Below are 14,833 nucleotides of genomic sequence, written 5' to 3'. Positions count from 1 at the left end.
TCTACTACTCAGAGAAATGCAATCTCATACTCACATGTGAAGTCAAATGTCTCATTTGACTTTCTGCCACAATCTGCTTATTTACCGTGTAACATTTTGCCAGAAAGTACCAGAGGGAGCAGGTCTGCAGCTGCACAGGGAATGCTTTAGAAGGGACTTAATAGACCGTTTCCACATCAAATTTCTATGAATAACCAACAGGCACTTTACAAAACAAAAGTCAGCTTTATTAAGCAAGTATTTATTGTGCAATTATGGACTTGGAAGCAGGGAATTTAGACCTCGCTGTGATTATTATCAGACATATGGAGGTTGCTAGCAGGTTGTCTCCTCTTGTAACTGAAGTGAGAACTGCACAGCCTGGGCAGCTGCTTGTCACCAAGCTGCAGAGAGCTGAAGCCTGGGAGGAACTGAAATCCAAGGAAGGGGTAAGGTGCAGGTTGTAAAAATAACTGAGCTGCCACTGAATAAAACTCTGCATGGCTTTGGTTTATAGGACTTAGGCTGTGCTGTGCAGTGCACTTATGCATTGGACAACTAAACAGTATAGAGAAAACAAAAGCTTTACAGCATTGAGCAATGTTGTATGGATAATGTACACTGAATATGCTAGCAGCAGCCTCAGACTTTCCCTTGCTAAAGTGCCATGTCCCAGCATTAACAATCCAGAAACACGCCGAGGTCACTGCACTGATGGATTCCCAGGACTAATGTGCTTCTCGTCACCTGTCGGTTGCTGCTCTCCGAGATGCTGCTGTCCATCCACTCTTGGCGGGACGCAGCCTCCTTTCTTCTTGCTTGCACTGCTGATGTCTGGCTTTGAAGTGCAGAAAAGAGTAAAACAGCCCTTCTGTTTCTGCAAGAGAGAGAATTTCAATTCAGGATTGAACTTTGTTTCACTAGACCGCTGCCTTCACAATGTGCTCTGTTAATAAGCAGCAGCACAGGGGTTAGGAACTGCTTAGATCCTTTTGTATGCTGCATTTACAAAGGGCTGTTACATGACTGATCATCGGAATTGACCTGTTTGGAGTCTGTAGTAGATCTTACTTGCATTTGTCTCATCTATTGATCCTTTGTACATTACAGTTCTGTTCATATAATCACATCAGTAGAGAGGGTCATAAAAGATGATAGGACATAACTTACTTGATGTAGCTTTCATGGAGAATTATGCTAGCATATGCTCACCTTTTGGGGAATGTTTTTTTTCTCCCAGAATCTAATAGCAATAGGTCTTACTGCTTGTATACAATGTGGGGCAAATATTTAACTCTGGACTAGCTAAGAAGTTATCTGAACTATGGTCTAACCAGAGGAAACTTTCCTTTTTGTACTCTGTTATTTCTTGCTCACCTACAAAACAAACATCTCCATGCAATGCTCTCTGGTAACAAAGCAACTTGAACTGTCCTGCCTGGACTGAATCTGGGCAAGGGCTGGGCTGTTAAGGCTGCAGGACATCTGTCTGTGCTCAGCCACCGGCCAGCAGCTCATTGTCAGCCCTTTGCTCTTGGCCGCTGCTGAGACCCAGCTGAAGCCCCCTGGTCCCAGCTGATGAAGCTGTTTGGTTCCAGTGTGATTCTCAAAGAGTAGCTATTAATAATCGAAGTGTTTGATATACCAGGTTCATGCTTTGCTTCCTTTCACACACTTCTTGTTCAAGCCTGTTGTGGTATAAAAGGCTGGCAATAATTGCCTTTAAAACCAATTGGTTTTAGAGTCACTGGACTGGCCTAAATGGAAGCTAAAAGATGATTTCTTCCTTGAAAGATGATTTAGTTAAGCTGTTTTTCTGTTGCAGAAAAACTGCAAAGACAATTTATTTCATGCACAAGCACTTTGCTATTCTTGCCGTTCCCTTTTTCATGTTGTAATGGGATTAATTGAAAGCAGCTTGGTTGTTGGGTTGTGGTGCACTTACCGCTGGCGATGGGGGAGCCTGGTGGCTGCCGTCCTCATCACATAATCAAACAAACTCCAGTCTGCCCAGTCCCACAGTGAGAAGAGTGCTTACTGTTTTTCATTGGAACAAGAACTTCTGATTTGAAATGACTGGATAAAAATGGAAGAATTGGAAGATGAAGATTGAAACAAATATATATATAAATAGCAATGTTTATGATCATTCTGCAGGTGAACTGAAGTTGTATTTTTAATATAAAGAATATCATCTGCTGAAAGCAGAGTAGGGGTGCAAGTCAACACTGCAGCAAAGGCAGGGTGCACTCAGTCAGCTGAATAACTGGCATCAGCAGCTTTAACCATAGGCAATTTCAATTTTTGGAAAGCAAATGCACTGATGTAAGTGGAGTGGGGCAACCAAACCCCTGCCCCCTCAGCTCACTGCAAGCCTGGGTACCATGCCTCACCTCATGCTTGTATGAGCACAGAAGATGCTTGGCCTGGCACCGCCACCTAGCCAGTCCAATGTTTGCTTCTGGCCTTTTTTCTCCTTCCTTTCTACTCCACCTGGAGCTGGCAACTTATGTGCCAGGCAACTACTTCCAGGGAGGGTTAGTGCCATTAGTGCCATACACTTAGTCAGAAGTTATGCCGAATGATTTGGATACCTACTGGGATTTTCCAGGTCTTTTAAGGAGCACCGTCTCAGAGCAGAAGGATGCCTTGGCTTTCTCGTGACCGATGCAGGCTGGGCTGCAGCCACAAGTTCTGGCTGGTGGGCTCTGGTTGTCCGGTGAGACCAGGCTGCTGCCTGCAGGCAGCGATCCATTCACCAGGGGGTTTTGCAGCTTTCCCTCTCTTGTTCCTGTGTCTTGCTCCAGCAGAGCAGGAGGGTTGGGACAGGCTCGTGCAGGGACCAGAGGGAGCGATGTGTCCTTGTCATTGTTTGGCGTTGGTGGCTGGGTGGCGCTGGGTGTGCTGGGTCTGGATGCTTCTGAAACTTGTATAACGGGGAGGGTGCTTCCAGCTGCAGCGTGACCATTCATGTGGAGCTTCTTCATGTGGTGCACCACGACTGCGGCGTTGAAGGCTTGCTGGGGAAGAAGACAAAAACCCTGTGGTGAGCACCTAGCGGTGTGGTGCTGTGTGGGTGCAGTGGGATGAAGGGACGTCTCCTGATGCAGGATGAAGGGACGTCTCCTGCTGTGGGATGAAGGGACATCTCCTGCTGCGGGATGAAGGGACGTCTCCCTGCAGCAGCAGCAGCACGGGGAGATGATGGTGCTGTACTGGTTAGCACTGCCTGCGTGTTTGCACAACGTGTAGAAAGTGGGACGTGCTCATTCCTGGCATAAACACTGAGGTTTCCCCTGACTGCAAACTGCTGATGCTTTTGAAGATTACAACTATTTCTAGATAAGGAAATCAGGGGGAACAGCTGTAAATTACCCCACAGTGTGAAACGGAGGCTCGAGCTGAATTTTGAATGTAAGCATTTAAAATACTATCATAGAAGTGGTTCCTATGGCATTCCTCTCTCCACCTAAATTCTTACAAAATCTCTTGATATAGATGAAGTACCAATTTATGTCCAAGGCTGAAAGAAGGAAAAGCTGGATTAAGCTCACAAACTTGCTGACGGAGCATCAATTTCATTCCCCTAGGACAGAGACGAGTCCTTTTCCCCTACCCTTTATTTTGTTGGCAAGGTCACTATAGGGCAATGTATTTGGTAAATGTACCAGTGTGCAATGCAGCAGTGAATATTGGTCCAAACACACTATAAACAGTAGCTGCATATGATTTTCAGGCAGCCTTTGGAGGATCTCAGCTTTTGGGTGCTTACCCACACAGCCGAAGCCTTGCTCATTGCTAGATGGCAGTAACTGGCATTTGTTATTGAAATGGCTCTAGGCTCCCAACAGCAAACAACTTACCCTCCATTTGCTCTTTGCAAAGTTTTTCTGAATCTGAGCACTGACAGATGGGTATATGTCACGGTGAAGGGCTGTATTTCCATTAATCCTGCAGATGGGGAGAGAAGAAAATGGGCTCGTAGGCAGATGGCATTTGTAAGGCATTCCATATTCTGGAGGCAACTAACTGCTTTGTACATTCAATCAGCAATAATTAAACCCAAAGGAAAAACAGCAACAAAATGTAACACAAACACACACTTCAAAGCTTGGAAAAGCTCAGAATGGGATTTTTTCTTTGCCTCTGTTTATGGAGACAAATATTACACAAATTGCATCTTTAATTATTCATCATTTTCTTTCTTCACACAGAAGAAGGAAAGACCCAGGGCCATGCGGAGGCAGCTGGTGACGTTAACAAGGGGATGGGGGGACACCTCCGTTCTCAGCTACCACGCAGCGTGGTGGCTGGCAACCCCCCCGGGCCAGCAGTCACTGCCAGCACCTGCTCTGCTCACCATGGGTGCCGTAGTGCTTCTTCGCAGGTAAACCTCTTGTTTGGGTTTTTCTCTAGCAGGTGCCTGATGAAATCCTTGGCTGTTTGGGAGGAGAGAAGCAGAGAGAGAAAAGTTGATTTCCTCCCTGTTCCAGGATGCGATCTTAATGGGACATGGCAAACGCTGGCAGAAAAAGACTGCAAAGGTCAGCCCCGAATAGGAGGTGTTCGTACTGTGACACTGGTAAAGGGAGGTGTTTGTAGTGAGGTGCTCCTGATGAGAAATGGTGTACTGGAGATGTACCTAACCTCACGCTGCGATTAGATTAATCTGAACTGAATTTTTCACTGCCAATGGAAATCAAAACAAAACAAAAGTCTGAACTGAGCAGATTTAGAAGTTGCTTTACAGAGCAGCTCCAGAGCAGGGGCCAGGAGTGCGGCAGCTGTGCGGGGCAGGGGGAGGAATGCGCTGCTGGTGTCTGAGCTCTACCTGACTCGGAGATGTCGTCCCAGAACGGAGACTCAAACTCGTAGTAGCCTTCCTTAATCTTTTCAAACAGTTTGGATTCGGTCTCTTCGTAGAAAGGAGGGTACCCACAGAGCCTGGAAGAGAGCAGCCGGACAGACGGCCTTCAGTGTCTGTGTCTGCGCAATCCTCCTGAGCCCACGTGGGCTGGGCACACATGTGCAGCACAAGGAAGCAAGTGACAGAGGAGGCTGCCCTAGGGATCCATCTGTCCCTCACATCTGAGTGCATTGGGAAAGCTGCAGAAAAGAGTTGAAAACTTAACTGCAGCAGCAAAAGGACAAAGCCACAGCTGGAACATAACTGCATGGTGTGGGAGGAAACGAAACAAAATGTACAGAGGAAGATCGAATGATACTTGTAGGCAACCGAAAAAAAAACAACAAATGATAGGATGAGGCACATAATAGAGAAAAATGTGATTCCTTTCATCTCCGCTCTGTTTCTTGATTCCCAATATCCCTTTTGTTTCTATGGTGTGGTAAATCTGTGCGAAGGAAGAATGCTGTGGTGCTACCGCAGGGAAGGAGGAGATTCAGCATCGCCTCCACACTCACTTCCACACTGCAGAGGTGTATGAAGCAGTACACGAGTTGAGAAACTCATGAAAAAAATGGGATGCTCTTTGCTTCTACTCACAGGATGTAGGTGATGACTCCAATGGACCAGCAGTCCACGGCTTTGCTGTATGGTTTTTGGGCAAGGACTTCAGGGGCTGCAGAAAAGCAGAAAGAAATGAAAATTACAAGCAATAGTAAATGACTCAATGCTGGGAGAAGGAAGAGTTTCTCGTACACTTGGCTTCTGAGGTATCAGTGCAGAAGCCAGTAACAGCCCTCTTTACCAGTTGGTTTCTGCTTTTTGTATCTACTTTATACCACTGAACAGCAAGAACCACTGAGGATTTCTGCCTGCACCCGGAGGGTTTGACCAGCAAGCTGCTGATCAAGCCGATGCAGTTTGATTGACATTAAACAACATCCCATTGTGTTACAATTATTTTTGTAAATGTTCAATAAATACATGAGAAACAGAGAAATCTATTGCTTTTAGAATTATCATTTTCTTGCACTTTTAAACACTCTGGGATTCTGCAGTCTCTAAACTCATCTGCAATCCATTTCTTTATATGGTCTCTGCAGTGCATCTATGACTGATGTGTTGTTGTTAACGTGATTATGTATTTTTTCCTTTCTGCTAGGCAGCGTGCTGTAAATGCACAGCCTTTTTCCCTGACAGTCCACCTCCACAGCCCCATTCCCGGTCCTTGGCTTACCAACGTATCCCGGAGTGCCGCAGGCAGTGGACATGATGCCATTCTGCTCCATTTTAGACAAGCCAAAGTCTGTGATCATGATTTTGGAGTTCTCTTCAGGAGTAAGGTAAAGAAGGTTTTCAGGCTGTGAATACAGGGAGTCAGGGGCTGAAATTTGTGGTAGAAAAATGAAACAGCAGAAAGTCATGGGACAGAGAAGGGGAAGATAGGCGGCTGCAGAGGCAGTGCTGTGGCTAAGGGACAGGCTTCACCTTTAAGTCACGGTGAACTATTCCATTTTCATGGAGGTACTTCACTGCTGTCAGCACCTGGTGGATCACCACGCTAGCGTCTTTCTCAGTGTAAACCCCTCGCTCCAAAATCCGGTCAAACAACTCTCCACCAGACACCCTGTTGCAGTGGTAGTTCAGAAAGAAAAAGATAGAAAATTAAACAAAGGCAGTCGTGCTCTTGCCTCTGAGGCAAGCTGACTTGCTCCTGCAGGAGAGCAGATCCTTGGGCAGCAGTACCCTGCGGGGCTTGGAGCCAGCAGACTCCCCTGGGTCCACCTGCGGAGCACCAGCAACCAGCAAGCACTCCTGGTAAAACACACAAATTCACACAGGGCTGTGCTGAGATGTGGTGCCTTGCCCTGTTCCTGCCTCCTGCTTCCTCTGAGGCCTACACTAAACGGCCCTGCTCGTACTTACAGCTGCATGACCAGGTAGAAGTGGGTTGTGCTCTCGTAGATATCTTCCAAAGTCACGATGTTCTCATGCTTTATTCTGCAAAGATAGTCACGGGTCAGAAACAAAGCTGACAAGGAAAGAGATTGAAGACCCAACAGTTGTCTTGCTTTTATCATGAATGCAAGTTCACTGGGCTGTTTTGTGGCTGATCCATGCAGCATAGGATCTTTGATGCCCCAGCAAGCTTCCTTCGGAGCACCTTCTGTCCCAGCATCAACACCACAGGGCAAACCCTCAGTTTTTGAGCAGCTGCCTTCTTGGCATCAGGTGTATTACTTGGACCGCAAAAGCATTAAATCTGGCTCTCCCTTCCCTGCCTGCTCTTCTGCCCCATCTGTTGCATTTCCCAGACTGGGACAGCGTGGCTGTGGTGGGGTTACAAACCCAGCAGGGGAATGAGAGAAGGAATGCTCCTAGTCTACTAAATGGCACCGATATTTATATATGCTTTAAAAAGATATACTTATTTCTTTGTATTAGTCTCTCTCTGGAGCCACATCTTGGGAAAGGATGTTTGTTCCACTTCACTTTACAACATGTATACATACTCACTTTTTCAGCACTGCTATTTCATTCTCCAAGCTGCTGTCCCTTGTGAGAGGAGACTTCTTGATGCATTTCAGAGCAAAGAGCTTGCCTGTGCTTCTTTGTTTCACTAGGAAAACTTCCGAAAAGGCACCTCTGCAAAGAGAAGTTGCATTTCAATAGATGTTGTTCCTGTGAACTGGGAGGATAGTTACAGTGAGAAAGAGAAAAAAGCAGGAAAACCACTCTGGTAGTAATTTAAGTGGATGCTGATTGTAAAGCAGGGACTACGTTTCCAGCAGCCCCAAAGTTGGGATAAAAGACTGCAATAAGGTTGCAATAAAAGATTCTGCAATATGTATATATAAGAATGTATTTTTTTTCTCTGTAGAGAAAAGGTTAAATTTGCATAGTTCATCTTGAAGCTATGTTGAGGGAATGGATGAATTTGCTCCCTGTGATGGAATTAAGTCACATTTTTCAGGACTGTCTGCAACGACAGGAAGTGTTTTACTGCTGTGTGTGCCAAGCTTTGCTGAGCTTCAGCTGTCCAGGCTTGGAGCAGGCTGCTGGTGAGGCAGGCGGCCAGCAGCAGACTTCTCCAATCCATTGGGACCACGGGGGATTTCCCCAGGCTAGGTGTTAGTCCTGCAGAGATGCCCACCCCTCTAATGGGGCCACCTGCAGCTTGAGTGCTCCCTGCGGCTAAGGACCCCAGGGAATGATCAGTGACCTCAGTTCCAGCCAGGCCAAATCCCTGCTTAATACAGATTGTGTCTCCTCAAAGGGCCTTTGTTCTAGCCAAAGCAGTGCTTCACTTTCCCTGGTCAGCATTGCCCTGAGGATTGAGACAGCCAAATTGCAGTGAGGAGAGCCCAGTTGTGTTGCAGTTGGGGTATCAGTCAAGGTTTTGTGTATAGAGAGAGGAAAATGACTGGATAACCTTAGCCTGTTCCTTAGTATTTCCATTCAGCCTCTAATGGGTTTTTCTCTCTGTTTATACCTGCGCAACCTTAGTCACAAAGTGACAAGTGAGTGCCTAGTACGTTCCTGAGGGGGTTCAGCTCAGTGTACTGACAAGCGGGTATTTATAACATGTCTTAAGCTTGCAATCCTGTTAAAGGTTTTTCCCAGGCAGCAGAACACGTGTCTCGGGACAGTGACAGTGCATACTTTGCCAGGTCACTCCCCAACAATCCTCATCAAATGAACAACAGATTAATTGATGGCAGTTAAATGGGACAAGCCACTGAGTCTGCAAGCCCTGCAGGGCGCTGGCAGGTAGAGTGAGGAAGGTGAGCGCGTGGAAGCATGCTGTCAGCTGGGATGCTATTGCAGCAAACCCAGTAAACAAGGGCAGGAAACCTATACCTCCTGTAACCCACTAACAAAGAACCCAGGGCACCGTGCAGATGGGTTTGGTGAGCACGGAGCTGTGCCCATCTGGTGCTTTGCTTTGTTCGTGTGTCTGTGTTAGCTACTGGCAGCCAGCGACGATGCAGAGGGAGAGCAGGAGCCCAGGGCAGCTCCTCGCCAGGCCCTGCTTTCCTCCTGCTCCGGTGCTGCGAAACCACCTGAAACACCATGGGGGCTGTGAGGAATTAGGACTGTGGCAGGACAGGTTCCCAGCAAGGTTAAGGAATTCCTTTAAAAACAAACAAACAACAAAAAATATTTACTTTCAGGAAAGCATCTCAACAGATGAATTTGAATCTTGGTTTCACTCAGTAAATTATTTGTAATGGCCTTCTGTCCTCTGGCTCAAAAATCAGCTGGCATGGGGACTTTTTCCTCATTTCACACATTTTCCCTTTTTATCCATTTGAGCTCTGAAGGCTGGTTCATGGAAATTCTTTTCATGTTCCTGAAAACAAGGAATGGGCAGGGGTGTCCTCTCTAAAGTCCCTAATCCAACAGCTGTGGATGCTCTGGGAAAATGATGGGAAATTTCCAGGTAGTTTTAAGTCCCCAATCATCATTTATTTTCATCAGCTAGCTGAAGCAGTGCATGTGGAAAAAAATCCCAATTCTTATACTAAATTTTCCTACTAATGTAATAGTAGGAAATGAACAACCTACAAATCAGATGCTGGGGCATCTGTTCTATATATCTGTCCCAAACAGTTTATAATAATTATGCCCCTTATTAAAAAATGATGAATCAACAAGTTGGCTAGGAGAGGCAAAACCTTTTTTTCTAGCCTCATTCCTTTAGAGAAAACTGCTGGGTAATTTAACTAATTTCAGAGGCTGACCAGGAACACGATAATTTAAAACATAGCTGAGCTCTGGAGTAGCTGATTTTTGGAAGCTTTGCTGTGGGTTCTAAAGTCAGGGAAAATCTGGACGTGGCAGAATTTCCTATTGGAGGTAATTCAATTCCTCCTCCGCCACCTTGGAAACGCTTTCTCGTCTCATTCACACAAATAGGCAAATTAAGCTGTTAACTCACAGAGAACTATCGTACAACTTGAACATCCTTGTTCTTGTTTCATCCCTCAAGTGATTCAGTTTATGAGCTAAATACACGACGTTATTATAGCTCTTGGAGCCATCCCTTCACCTTACTTGACCTTGCAGCAGTGAAGACCAGTGCGTTCACAAGGGAAAGAGCAAAAACTTAAACACGTTGCATTGCAGGCTTGGAGGGCAAGGAGGGAAGCACAGGGCTCACAGGGTGCTGTGCGATGGGATGCAGGGCAGCTCTGGTGCCACTCAGTGAGCATCAGCACCAGCAGGAAACCTGTGCTGGGCTGCAGCACCCCTGGCTCGTCAGGAGAGCACTGCTAGCTCGCTAGGAGATGTCTGCTTGTGCCACTGGCCCACACCACAGGGGGAGTCGCTGCCCTTGTTGGGACTCATCGGGGAGGAGATCTCTGGTGTGGCTCTGCCTGGGGAGCAGCTGCGGTACTTACGATCCCAGGGCCTCCATGAAAATGAATGTTTTTCGGATATTGCTCGTCTGTTTCTTCCAGGAGCTGCTGTCGTCCTCTTCCTTGCGGCCCATCTCCTCCAGAGTGGAAGCAGGGAAAGCTGTGAGGAAGAGGAGGAGAGAGCTGAGAGATGTGGCGGGGGCTCACAGGGAGAACAGGATGAGACAGGAGCTAGTGGGCTCAGGATGCCACACGTGGTGCTTGCATGGATTCAGACTTTACAACAGCTCTGAAGGATGTGAAGTTTTGTACTTTTTGTACTACTTTAGCTACTTAGCAGATGTTAGAGCTGAGTGCATCCCTGCCGTTACGTCCAGCTCCAGCTGCCCGTGCAGAGCAACACCAGATCAGCTGGGTAGGAACCAGTGGCCATATGGTAATCCTGTCCTGTCAGTACACTTCTTTAGTGCATGTTGGCAATTACAAATGTTTATATTGTGCTTCATATTGAGTGCTAAAAAGCCCTGCTGAATGGTTGCTAATTTTAGCTAAAGCATCCATGACTTAATGGATTAAAAGTTAGGTACAACTAGCAATGCAGACGGATTATAGCTGAGCTGCTTTATTGCTTGAATAATAAATAGTTTAAAGAGCTCGTGACTGCAGGGAAGGAAATTGATATAAAACATTTTGTTGATCTGCCTTGGACAGTTTGTGCTGCTGTCGTCCTTAATTGCTGTTAATTGGCTGCTCGCTTCATTATGAGTCGTGACCTCCCCGTTGCCTTTTCTTCGTAGGGCTCCCACACCCCGGTGCCTGCTGCTGGTGTGGCAGGGGGTGCCTGTGTCCCGGGACGGGGCCGGGAGCCTGGTGCTGCCTCTCCGAGCCACCCCTGCTCAGGGGAGGACAAAGGCAAAAGGGAAACGCAGCCGGGTTTTTGCCAGGCTGACTAATCCTTGGCTCATGGTGACACAATGAGGAAAACGCAGCCTCGTGTGGTAAAACCCCTGCTCTGCTGGGTGGAGGCTGGGCGTGTGTCATCAACGTTGGAGTACGAGGGTGCACGTAATGCTGCCTGTTGGTCAGCACCTGGGTGCGATGCCCGGCTGGCAGCACCTCCGGGCAGCTCGCCCTTGGCCGGGTCCCAGCCTGCCTCCCCGCCTCCCCTCCCACCTGTAAGCGCTTTAGAGCTGGGGCTGAGCAGCACCGCAGTAATGCAAAAGGTAAGACTCAGCGGTGTGGGAGCTCGCCGGCGTGGTGGGAGAATTAGTTACAGCTTACACAAGGTCTGGGAGGTGTGAAATGTTATGCAAACATCTAAGCACTCTTAATAAGATCAGGTCTAATGTTACAGAACTGGGGGTACACTGGAAGGTGAAAAAGAAGCCCTGAGATTAGAAAAAAATGTCAACAAACATGGCTTGTCACACTATTGGGATACAAAAGAAATGGACTGAAAATATCCCTGGACAGAGGGGACTGGGTGCCAACAGCAGCAGCTCTGGCACGTGGAGCATCTCCCTTCCCAGCAGCAAGAGCAGCTGCCCTGCAGCCTGTAGGGCGCAGCTGAACCAAAGGCAAACCCAACTTTTGTGTACAAGTGTTTGGAAAAGGCAGAAGTATGAAAGCAGAGAAAAAGCTGAAATACCTTGTTTCGTGACAGACAGCTCAGGCACTGAATTCCTCCTGAACCTAGTTTATCTCTTTAATTAGCATGTTCAGGATATTGAGATCCTTGACACAATTTTTAAAGGTTATTTTATCAGTATGGAAAACAAAATTGACTCCATTGCAAACAGTTGAGGGCTTCGGTCTATGAAATCACTAAAGGCCACTGCGCACTTGACCTTTATTTACTTTCTGGATTCTAATGCACGTGTAACTGTTACAAATACAAATCCTTACAAAAAGCAGCCATAACTTGTTGCTTAGAATCAGTGAAGATCAAAATTTCTTCACAAAAATGCTGATCACTTGGCAGAAACCTCTTTCTGCCAATATTCTGAGCCCCACAAATGAAGTTTTCATTCATAGTCATCCATCCATCCCACCCCTTCAAACCTCTCCAGAACAGGAACTTCCCAAAAAGAGAATTTTCAGCAGAGACGTTGAGCTGCAGGTGGAAGGTGCCTTTTGCCTGCCATACCCAGACATAAATGCGTGATGCTGGGGGTGCTGAATGGTGGGTGAAGTACAGATGAGCTCTCAGTTTCTGTCAAGCCAAGGAGACAAAGCAGAACACAAAGCAGGTCAGCCCAGCTGTGGGGACGAGCCGTGTTTCCCTCTGGTCCCACCAGCCCTGTGGGGGCCGCGCTGCCCCGGTGAGGTTTGAGGTGAGGTGGGACCAGGCTCCCTGGAGGGAGCTTTGGGATGTGGCTGAAAGGGTGGGGAAATCATGGAAACTGATGGGTGTCTGTTACTTCACCCTGCGCGAGCACAAGTGTAAAATTTGCCCAATGTTTGCTATTTTAAGCTCGATTTGCTTAGTATTTTCACTTTTCTCTCTTTATGAATTCAACCAATTTCTATTTTAGATAGATTTTGCTTCTAGAAGGAAGATAGTAACGTGTTTTCTTTGGTCTCCTGTGAATCATCTGTTCGTCTTATAGTTTCTCCTTCTGTCACTCCATGTCTACAGCATTTTGGTTTTGCTGATATCTGGAGGAAAGGTTGGATGAATAGCTCTGACTCCATACATGTGTATTTGATTTCCTGCTTTCTCAGTTTTTCTGTATCATCATGAACAAGTCATTTCCTGCCTCAGCTCGCCTTTCTGAGAGAAAGGGGAGTAAGTGGTGCTATTTTGGGAGCAAAATAATGCAATGCTTGAATTGCCCAAAATGTAAAGCCACATTTGTACTCAAGTGACAAACACTTGCCCACCTTCCTCCTTCCTCACGCTGGATCACATTCTTCTCCATACTTTTTCCTCTCCTGATGCACAGGAAGCTATTTGCACGGGGGCTTGTGCAGAACACAGAGGCCTCGCAGTATGGATGTGATGCTGGATTACAGGACCTGTGATTTTCCTGGTGCAGGCGTTGTGAACTTGTCTTTCACTTTGTCTCCCAGTCTGGTTAAGCCACCTGTTGCACTTCGCAGCAGTTTAAGAAAATGCAATGTTTGATACATTTGTCTTTTTTTTTTTTTTTTTAATTAAATTTATTTATTCAGTCTCTTGTCCAGCAATGTCCAGACCTTTCTCAGTGCCAGTACACGGTGTACAGGTAAACAGGGTTTAATGGATCTATTCGCGTAGCTGAAGAAGCTTTGCTTTCCACGGGAATGGAAAACATCATAACAAAAGTTGGGCAAACAGACTTTGTGCTTGGGCTGGCAGGTTTTCCTGCCGTGTGATGTGTCCGTCTGCACGCTCCTGGCATGCTCCTGACACGTGTTGTTTGTCAGCTCCATCCTGACTCCCCCTTTGCCTGTGCAGCATCCCTTGCCTCAGTGGGCAGGTTTTCCAGCTACAGCAGTGGGATGCGTGGAAGGAGAAGGGGATGGAGTGCACCCCACACACACCTGCAGAATGCACCACTTTGAACTCCTAATCCAGAGAAAGGTCTGGGTTTGCCCATTTGCCCATCCGCTCTTGACGGTGCAATAGCAATAATATTTTGGGATCACATAATAAAATGGAAATACTTGTTAATAGATGTAAAGACCTTTGAAGGTTAAAAAAAAGTACTTAACGCTGCTTTAATTTGTTTAGTTTCCTTTTCCTCATCATAACAAATTAAGCAGTATGCAGGACTTCAGCCTGATAAGTATAAGCTGAAAGTAGTAAGTAGTTTCAAAATGAATGTCTAACCTTTGGGCTCTTCACAGGCTAAGTCAATAAATGTGACTGCTGCTGTACTCTGTCTGATCCAGCAAATGACACATCATTGCTTAGAATATAATGAGTGTTATTATGACCTTGCTTAAATATTTCCTGTAGAAATTTGTTCAGCTTTCATATCTCACAGTAACAAATCCATCTGCAGACAGACACTCTGCTTCTGAATGGATATACTGCACTAGCAAAATTATTGTAAGGCATGATTAATAGTCTTGTGACAAAGTTACATGTGTAGGGGGAAGAAACATGCTTCTTTCATGATTCTGCCTTTAGAATTAGAAAAAAAAAAAGTTTAAAGAAAAATAAGGGGGAGAATACAAAGTCAAAGGATTTGCTTTAAAAAAATACACCAAAACAAGCAATCTGCATGTGAATGAATTAACTGACAGGCCAGCCTCTGTGTTCAGGGACAAAAGAACAAGAAATTGAAAACATCAACTCACCATTATAAACAAACCTACATTAAACCACCACATTGTTTCAAAAGCAGTGTGTTAACTTAGTAGACCTTGATAACCACTTGCAAAATCACATTTTTCAATACAAATATGTCAGATTCTTAAAATACTTTTGAAGTAAAATGTCAGAAGGCAGCTTTCTATGAAACTGCTAAATATAACACACGAGTGCAGTAGGATACTAGACTAACAGCCTGTGCACAGAGGTCCTCCAGGATTTTCCTGTTAAGAGATACAATTCATTAAAAAAAAAAAAAAAAAAAAAAAAAAAAAAAAAAAAAAA

General features: G+C 46.0%; 1 protein-coding gene across 1 annotated transcript in view; it reads right to left on the bottom strand.

Annotated features, from left to right (window-relative positions):
- Nucleotides 1–205: 205 nt before the first annotated feature.
- CAMK1G (calcium/calmodulin dependent protein kinase IG) overlaps nt 206–14,833 on the bottom strand; it is a 15,205-nt gene continuing 577 nt past the window's right edge. The window contains exons 2-13 of the mRNA XM_035346889.1: nt 10,291–10,408; nt 7,403–7,531; nt 6,812–6,886; nt 6,374–6,512; nt 6,123–6,246; nt 5,486–5,561; nt 4,811–4,923; nt 4,340–4,418; nt 3,843–3,930; nt 2,578–2,999; nt 1,925–2,055; nt 206–856 (exon numbers count right to left, since the gene is read on the bottom strand). Coding sequence (XP_035202780.1) covers nt 1,962–2,055; nt 2,578–2,999; nt 3,843–3,930; nt 4,340–4,418; nt 4,811–4,923; nt 5,486–5,561; nt 6,123–6,246; nt 6,374–6,512; nt 6,812–6,886; nt 7,403–7,531; nt 10,291–10,382 — 1,431 coding nt within the window. The 5' untranslated portion in view covers nt 10,383–10,408 and the 3' untranslated portion in view covers nt 206–856; nt 1,925–1,961. The remainder of the gene's footprint in view (nt 857–1,924; nt 2,056–2,577; nt 3,000–3,842; nt 3,931–4,339; nt 4,419–4,810; nt 4,924–5,485; nt 5,562–6,122; nt 6,247–6,373; nt 6,513–6,811; nt 6,887–7,402; nt 7,532–10,290; nt 10,409–14,833) is intronic.

Source organism: Oxyura jamaicensis, chromosome 26 (genome assembly GCF_011077185.1).
Source record: "Oxyura jamaicensis isolate SHBP4307 breed ruddy duck chromosome 26, BPBGC_Ojam_1.0, whole genome shotgun sequence".
Taxonomy (NCBI): domain Eukaryota; kingdom Metazoa; phylum Chordata; class Aves; order Anseriformes; family Anatidae; genus Oxyura; species Oxyura jamaicensis.
Note: the sequence above shows the minus strand (reverse complement) of the source record. Positions and strands in the feature narration are given on the sequence as shown.